The sequence below is a fragment of the Meriones unguiculatus genome, chromosome 2 (genome assembly GCF_030254825.1).
Source record: "Meriones unguiculatus strain TT.TT164.6M chromosome 2, Bangor_MerUng_6.1, whole genome shotgun sequence".
NCBI classification, from domain to species: Eukaryota; Metazoa; Chordata; class Mammalia; order Rodentia; family Muridae; genus Meriones; species Meriones unguiculatus.
In genome coordinates, this window is record NC_083350.1 from 94740769 (window position 1) to 94749147 (window position 8379).

Genomic DNA, 8379 nt, shown 5'->3' on the forward strand with positions numbered 1-8379 from the left:
CCCTTTTCGGGGCGCCCCGGTCAGCGCTCAGCCTTTCGGGAAACTCGGAGGGTGCCGAGGAAGGAGCGTGTCCAGGTGTCGTCAGCTTTTGTGGGCCGAGTTTCCGGTGGCCTTTGGGGTGTGTAGGTGGGCCGTTATGCTTGCTGGCAAATTCGTGTCTTTTCACCCTAAATTTGCGAAGATTAAACCTGTTCCTGTCTTGGTCGGGCATGATGGTACGGTGGCGCACGCATTTAATCCCAGCCTCTGGAAGGCAGAGGCAGGCAAAACTAAGTTCGAGCCCTGCCAGGTTTATAGAGCGAGTTTCAGGACAGCTAAGACTACACAGAGAAAGCCTGTCTCGAAAAACAAAAACTGTGCCTTACCCAAAACAAGAAAACTGCCTTTATTGTCAATTCCCATGATGGGGAATAGGGCTGTTTGGAATTGGAAAACCTAAGAGTGGAGGCAAGTACCGTTTGGGCGTCAGAATACTAATCTGTAAAAGCCTCTCTGTAGACTACAAAGATTTACATAAACGGTTTCTGCTTTGGAGATGGACAAACACTAACCTTTGAAGTCTGTGCTGCTAGATGAGTCTCGGCTTCCCTCAGAGTCTTATACACTAATCCCCTTTCTACTTCTCTGCGGTTCTTTTGGTTTTTGAGACAATCTAACTGTGTGCCCTGATTGACTTAGAACTTTGCAGCTGTAGTTCAGGATCTGAGGCAGTCCTCCTGCTTTAGTCGCTTGAGTACTGACTGGGATTACAAGGCATGTGACACCACTCTTGGTTTTCGGTGGTTCTTGGAGTGGGGTTTTCTTTATTTACTTCTCAAGGGCTGTCACAAGTGTTTATAGCAGAGCCATTGCATCTGGCATGAATTCCGAAGTGATGGCACCTAGGCTTTGAAGTAGCTTTTTGTAAATAAATAATCAATGATTGTATCTGGGATTTTATGGAGTTGTTCTTTGAAGGGTTCTCGAGCCTTTGCTTAACTCAGTCCTGAAACATTCCTGGCAAACCAGGGCTTCTTGTACGTCTGAGAATCACTTAGGTAATCATTCCCTCAAGATACACCCTACATCAGGTAAGAGGTTTTGGTGTGCAGAAATTGATAAAGTGCCTTTTGGGGTAACCATAAAAAGTGCCTTAACCGGGTGTGGTAGTGCACGCCTGTATTCCCTGCACTCTTGGGGAGGCAGAGGCAGATCTCTGTGAGTTCGAGGCCAGCCTGCTCTATGAAGGACAGCCAAGGCTACACAGAAACACTATCTCAAAAAAACAAAAACAAAAAACCACTTCTAGGAAGCTGCTAGCCTTCAGACCTTGAGAAGCTAACCCTGCTGCTGCCAGAGAAGGCTTAAAGGAATTGAACTCAGGACCGTTGGAAAGACAGTGAGTGTTCTTAACCTCTGCGCCATCTCTCCAGCCCCAATCTAGACTATTTTAAAGGAAAGTACTCAGGCAGATGGAGAGATGGTTCAGCAGTTAAGAGCACTGGCTACTCTTCCAGCGGACCTGGCTTTGATTCTCATTGCCCACATAGTGGATCACAACTGTCTCTAATTCCACTTCCAGGGGAATATGACACCCCCCCCACACCCCATCTCACTTCCAGGGATACCAGTCACAAAAGTAGTTTACAGATAAACCTGAAGGCAAAACACACATATACATAAAGTAAAACGCACATAAAATAATAAAGTCTATACTTAGAAAAGAGAGGCCTTTGGGGCTGGAGAAATGGTTCAGCATTTAAGAGTGGCTAGGGCTCTTTCAGAGGACTAGAAGGAAGTTTGAAGCATTCAGGCAGCTCACAACCATCTCTAGCTCCAAACTTCTGGATCCTGTGGGCACTTGTACTCACACATCAACACATTCATGTAATTAAAAATATAAATTAAAAAATGTTTTTCAAAAAGGCTGGGCATGGTGGCATACACTTTTGATCCCAGTACTAGGAAGGCAAAAGCAGGTAGATCTCTGTGAGTCTGAGGCAGTCTGGTATAACAAATTCCTGGACAGCCAGGACTACAGAGAGACTGGTGTTTTGAATAGGTCTGGCCTCCATAGACTCATGTGTATGAATGCTTGGACCATAGGGAGTGGTACTATTAGGAAGTGTGACCTTGGAGAAAATGGTCACTGTGGGGTGGGCTTTGAGGTTGCCTAGGCTCAAGCTACACCCAGTGTGGCACACAGTCTTCTGCTCCCTGTGGATAAAGATGTAAAACTTTTGGCTCCTTCTCCAGCACCATGTCTGCCTGCATGCTGCCATGCTTCCCACCATGATAATAATGGACTAAACTTCTAAAACTATAAGCCAGCCCCAATGAAATATTTTCCTTTATAAGAGTTGTCATGGGGTTTGGAGAGATGGCTAAGAGGTTAAGAGCACTGGCTGTTCTTCCAAAGGTCCTGAGTTCAATTACCAGAAACCACTTGGTGGCTCACAACCATTTATAATGAGATCCGGTGCCCTCTTCTGACGTATAGGCATACATGCAGGCAGAATACTGTATAATAAATAATAATAAATAAATAATAAACAATAATAATTAGTAAATAATTAAAAAATAATAAATATATGATCATGGTGTCTCTTCACAGCAATAAAACCCAATCTAAGATTTTGTCTCAAAAATGGGTGGGGAGTTAATAAATTTGGACTTTATTTTAAATGTAATGTTTCTCTTTATACTACTAAGGAAAAGACAAATCATAGATTGGCAAGAGGTATTTGCAGTGCATCTGATAAAAGGCTTGTATCCCAAATAAAGAACATTCCAGACTTATTGCACCCATATGGAGGTTCACAGCCACCTGTAATTCTAGTTCCAGAGTTTTCAACACCATCTTCTGATCTCTGAATGCATGGGCATGCACAGAGTACACATGCATATATGCAAGCAAAACACTCATAAAATTAAATAAATCTTTTAAAATGGCAAATTTGAACAGATATTTGACCAAAGGAAGCATAAATGTGTGAAAGTCTATGATCCAGAGCAGGAGATGGTGGCATATGTTTGTAATACCAGAAGTTGAGAGGCTGAGGTCAGAGGATCACTGAAGGTTCAAGGCCAGTTTGAGCTATTATGATGCTATTTTGATTTGTGTTGTGTTTTTTTGGGTGTGCATGTACCCATATAGATCTCTGTAGAAGCCAGAGGCTTCTCAATTGTTCTACACCTTATTTTTATTTACATGCTGCCTTGGGGTTTCTGTTGCTTTGAAGAGACACTGTGACCACAGCAGCTCATAAGAAAACATTGAATTGGGGCTGGCTTACAGTTTCAGAGATTTAGTCCATTATCATGGCAAGAGGCATGGCAGCACTCAGGGAGATATATGCATGGTGCTGGAGAGTAGCTGAGAGTTCTACATCTGGACCAGCAGGCAGCAGGAAGACAGTGGGACACTGGGCCTGGCTTGGGCTTCTGAGACCTCAGAGAATACCCAGTGACACACTTCCTCCAACAAAGCCACACCTACTCCAGCAAGGCCACACCTATTAGTGCCACTCCCTGTGGGCCAAGCGTTCAAACACAAGAGTCTGTGGGGCCATTCCTATTCAAAGCACCACACTTACTTTACGTATTTGTTTCTGAGACAGGAACCTAGAGGTCACCAATTAGGGTAAGCTGTGGTCCCATCTCTAGTGATGCAGGGACAAGCAGATCTCTTGGGTTCACTATCTAGCTAGTCTATTCTACTTTGAGAGCTCCAGGTCAGTGAGAGACCCAGTCTGGAGGAAAAATGAAGTTAAAAAAGGCGTGCATGTGTGTGTGTGTAAAAAAAGGCATGTTTGTATGTGTTAGTGTGTATGTATGTATGAAAACAATTTACAGAGCTGGCTCTCTGCTTCCATCACGTAGGGCTGGGGGAGCAAAACTGGGGCATCAGATTTATTTAGGGCCCAGAGTTGTAAAAAACGTGATCATGATTCATGTTACACAATGCTACCTTAATGCTTCAGAGTTCTTGCAGTTTTCAAGCAAAAACTAATCCACAATCGAAGCATGATCTTTATAAACACTCATGGATTAAGTAAGATAGATTGAAGATCTCTTTACCAGTAAAAGAAGAGACCCAAAAGCAGCATGCCTGGCTGTGGCTCTGTGTAAAGTTTCAAAGAACCTCAAAACCCGGAGAATAAAATTTTGAGCCTTTCTCTCTCTTTCTCCCCTCCCCCCAGCAGAGGTTCTTATCTTTCCTAACGCTGCAGCTTGTTAATACCGTTCCTCAGGTTGTGATCCCGACCATAAAATTTTCGTTACTACATAACTGTAATTTTGCTGTTATGACTCGTAAGGTAAATATCTGATATACAGTATATCTGACATACGACCCCTGTAAAAGGATGAGTGGAGCCTTTCCAAAAAGGTTAAGAATCGGTGCTCTAGAGCGTGACTTCCTTTAGGAGCACACAAGCGCTCTGCAGCAAAACTCTGCCTCTTCCTAAACTACGGGGCCACAGGCCTTCCCTTTATGCAAAAGAACTAATAAATGCCGCAAACACCACAGTGACCAGGTAAGTCAAAGGACGACAAGACTGGGACAGTGACGAGGAGGAGCTAGGATCCCAGGTTGGCTAAGGTGTGGAAACGGTCAAACAAAACAAAAATGGAAAAGAGAGAAAGACAGAAACCCAGTCTCCCGCTTCCGCCAGAAACACACGAAAGCGCCTGCGCGCGCGATGCCCTCGCTTTTCGCTCCGTCGCGGCGTCGGACCCTGCACTTTGGTTCCTGCCCGCTGACGGTCGGCTCCGGCCCTTGGGGAAACCTCTGACCCGTCGCGCTGCTCGTGTGCACTCCGCGGTACAGTCTCCCTCGCGCGTGGGTGGGGTCAGGAGCGAAGGGCTCTAGCTTCTCCCTGAGAGGCTGAGGAACCACCGGGCCCACCTTCCACCTGCTCCGCGGGCGCTGGCCTCACCTAGCGGGGTCACCCCGGAGGAAGTTGCACGCGCGCCAGAGGGCTGCGTAGCGACTCCGCCTCCTTTAAGCAGTCCTTGAAGGTGCTTTAGGCACCGCTTTTTAAGAGTGCCTCAGCCGTCAGGCGTCCTCAAGGCCACCCACCCTCCTAACGCTGTGCCCTTTCTGTCCCTGCCAGCTCTCCAACATGCCCGGGGGCGTGTCCTGGTCCGCCTACCTGAAAATGCTCTCCTCCAGCCTTCTGGCTATGTGCGCTGGGGCCCAGGTAGTGCACTGGTACTACCGGCCTGACCTGGTGAGTCCTGTGGGGCTTGTGCCCATCCTTCCCCTTACACTCCAGCATTCTGCCACTTCGCTCAGTCCCTCTTGACATTTAGATTGTTCGCAGTGTTCGGATAAACACTGTAGCGGCTCGCTGTTAAGAGTTAAGACTGTGTCTTTTTAATAGCTGCAATGAGGCAGTCTGGTCTACAGAGCGCGTGCTAGGACAGCCGGGGCTACACAGAGAAACCCAGTCTCGGGTGTGTGAAGTGTCAAGAAACTTAATGGAGATAGAAAGTGGCAAGAACTTTCCACAGAAATGCAGTTTTGTGTCTAGCTTCTGCAGGAATAGCTAACAGCTATTTACCAAGGTAATAATGCCTAGAATTTGATCCTATGAGGTTGATGTGATTCATCTCATTACTATTGAAGCTGTTCAAGGATTGTTACCAGTAGCTACCTGTACTTTGGGAGAAAGCAACACAAAACCGCAGCCTTTAAAATGGACGTGCTAAGGGTCCTGGGCCTCCTCAGTCTGGTTAGGTGGTAATATTGGCAGTAGGACCTTTTTTCTGATAGGCCAAGGTGGCTGGTTGCTGTAGGATGCTGTGTGCTCTCCTACTGTTTAAGGGATTATTCCAGCCACCACTGTTGCAGCAGCTAAGGTTGAGGAGAGCAGACCAGAGGAGGCTATGATGCCACCCAGGGTTGGCACTCCGTGGTGCTGTGGGGGGAACTGCTAAGGATGCTGTTTTAGTTGTCCAGTGTAACTCATTAGGATAGTGAAGGAGACAACTATGTAACCCGGGAGTCATCCTAATTCCTCTCTCTTACAGCATGCCTCAGCAGACCCCACTGGATGAATATAAAAAATACATCCACACCCTGCCTGCTGCTCTCCCATGTGCCTCCCCTGCCAGGGTCTTATCCCTTTCTCAGTTAAAACAGTAGCTTCCCGACCACCTACCCTCCACTCCCGCTGTTCCTGAACTGGCTTCTCGGCAGAGCTTACATCACCATTTTTGTTTTTCAAGACATGGTCTTTCTGTGTAGCCTTGGCTGTCCTGGACTCAGTCTATAGATGAGACTTCCCTTGAGCTCACAGTGCCTGCTTTCACCTCCCTGGGTTCTGGGATTACAGGCATGCACCACTATTTCCAGCCTGAATTACCATCTTTTTAATCCTTCAGTCAGGTAACATAGTTTTTAAAACTCCCCAGTATCTTTCTGCTTCCAACATGAAGGCCCCTGGAGTAGTTTATGTCCCTCCACTGCCAAACAGCCTTCTAATCTGTTGAACACTCTATCAGTATTCTGATGCTTTTCTTTGAAGGCACAGTCATGCCTCAGGTTCTCTGCCCTTGTGAGCCCAACAGCCTGACACTTGTAAGACTTCTTCTTCGTCTCCTTCACACCTGTGTTCAGAAGTCAACTTCTGAGCCAAAAAGCCTGTGAAGAGATGCTCATTATCATTAACCACCAGAGAAATGCAATCTTCACTCAGAACCACTGCTGTTATGGCCATAATAAAATAACAGTCAGGGACAGGGAGAAGTTGGAACCCTCATGCACTACCTGATGAAAATATAAAGTCATGAAGCTGCTTTGAGAACCAGTCTGGCAGTTCTTGAAACAGCGTATGTTCCAGCAATTCCCATTCTGGGTTTTTATCCAACAAATACCAGGACATCTGTCATCATACTTGTTTGACCTTGTACATGTCTGTAGGTGAGAACAATCCAGATACCTACATTAAAACATAGTACTTCTGTAGAGGGGAGTATTATTCAGTGTTCATACACGAATGAAACTTGATCATGTGATATGTGGTGGGCAAATATATGTGGACAAAATTGGCTTATGGGAATGGAATGGGTGTTTTTTGGGTAGTGAAAAGATTCTGAAATTTTATTGTGGTAGACTCACAGCTCTATTTAGACTGTACTGAAATAATTTTTTTCCGTTTTGTGGTGCTGGGAATCAAACTCCACAATACACACGCTGCACCCCATTTCTTCCTGCCTTCCCCAAAGGCATCATTGTGTATGTGTTGCTAATTTCTTTAAACATTCACAAGATGGCCACTTCATATATATTTTTGTTTGTTTGAGACAGGGTTTCTCTGTGTAGCCTTGGCTGTCCTCGGCTCGCTTTGTAAACCAGGCTGGCCTTGAACTCACAGTGAGCCGCCTGCCTCTCTCTTCCTGAGTGCTGAGATTACAGGTGAGCACCACTATGTCTAGCTCCATTTCATGTTTGAATACTACCAGTAGTTATTTCCCAGTTCTGGTGTATGGGCGAGTCAGCAGATAGTGTGGAAATGGATTTCCAAATGTTGAAATTCTCACTTGAAATAACTTGTATTTGAGTCAGTTTGGATCTATCCCTGTGAGTCCTGTAGGACTTGACTCTTGCCAGGATGATGTAATCATAAATATACAGATAGCAAGAAATTTAGATCAACCAGGTCCTCTTAGTACTGGTCTGTTACTGAGTAGCATGTATGAGGCTTTATCTTTCTAAAGCTTTTGAGATCACATTGAACTGTGGTGGCATCTGGTTTTTGGCTTTTGTTTTTATTTTTGTAGACAATACCTGAGATTCCACCAAAGCCTGGAGAACTCAAAACGGAGCTTTTGGGACTGAAAGAAAGACACCACGAACCTCAGGTTTCGCAGCAGCAGAAACTTCAAAATACAACTGTGCCAAGAATTCTGTGAATATTTTAAATATGTATTTTTAAATTTATTGAGTAAGACTTTTTTTTTAATATTTATTCACTTTGTATGCCGGCTGTGACCCCCTCCCTCTTCTCCTCCTAAGCCCCTCTGTAAAACTACTTCTTAAAACACGTAATCCAAAGGCAAAAATGTTGGTTGCTAGGAGCTGATAAAGATGAGCTTGTATTATGGTTCACTGGTTTTTTAAAGATAGTCTCACTATGCATCCTTGGCGCCCATGGAACTTGCTGTGTAGATCAGGCTGGCCTCCAGTTCACAGGACCCACAGACTTCTGCACAAAGGTCTTGCTGTGCTGTGTAGCCTACCCTGACCTCAAACTCAGGACAGCTCTGCCTCCACTTCCCAAAGGGAGAAATTGCAGGTATGCAACCATTCCTGGTAGTGTAGGCCCTAGTTTTTCAAAGGCTACTTCATTTGGAGGTTCCTTAAAGTTTATACCTCCTTTCCAACCCCCAACC

General features: G+C 45.4%; 1 protein-coding gene across 3 annotated transcripts; it reads left to right on the top strand.

Annotated features, from left to right (window-relative positions):
* Nucleotides 1-15: 15 nt before the first annotated feature.
* On the top strand, nucleotides 16-7927 carry LOC110563928 (ubiquinol-cytochrome-c reductase complex assembly factor 6). Of its 3 annotated transcripts, none has more exons than XM_021661178.2 (3): nucleotides 16-118; nucleotides 5097-5213; nucleotides 7768-7927. In XM_021661178.2, exons 2-3 carry the CDS (start codon nucleotides 5106-5108, stop codon nucleotides 7897-7899), a joined length of 240 nt encoding a protein of 79 aa, XP_021516853.1. In that variant the 5' UTR covers nucleotides 16-118; nucleotides 5097-5105; the 3' UTR covers nucleotides 7900-7927. The 3 variants fall into 3 exon arrangements, with proteins under 3 accessions (XP_021516853.1, XP_060233838.1, XP_021516852.1); XM_060377855.1 differs by lacking the exon at nucleotides 16-118 and adding an exon at nucleotides 4435-4517; XM_021661177.2 differs by lacking the exon at nucleotides 16-118 and adding an exon at nucleotides 4651-4804.
* Nucleotides 7928-8379: the final 452 nt, after the last annotated feature.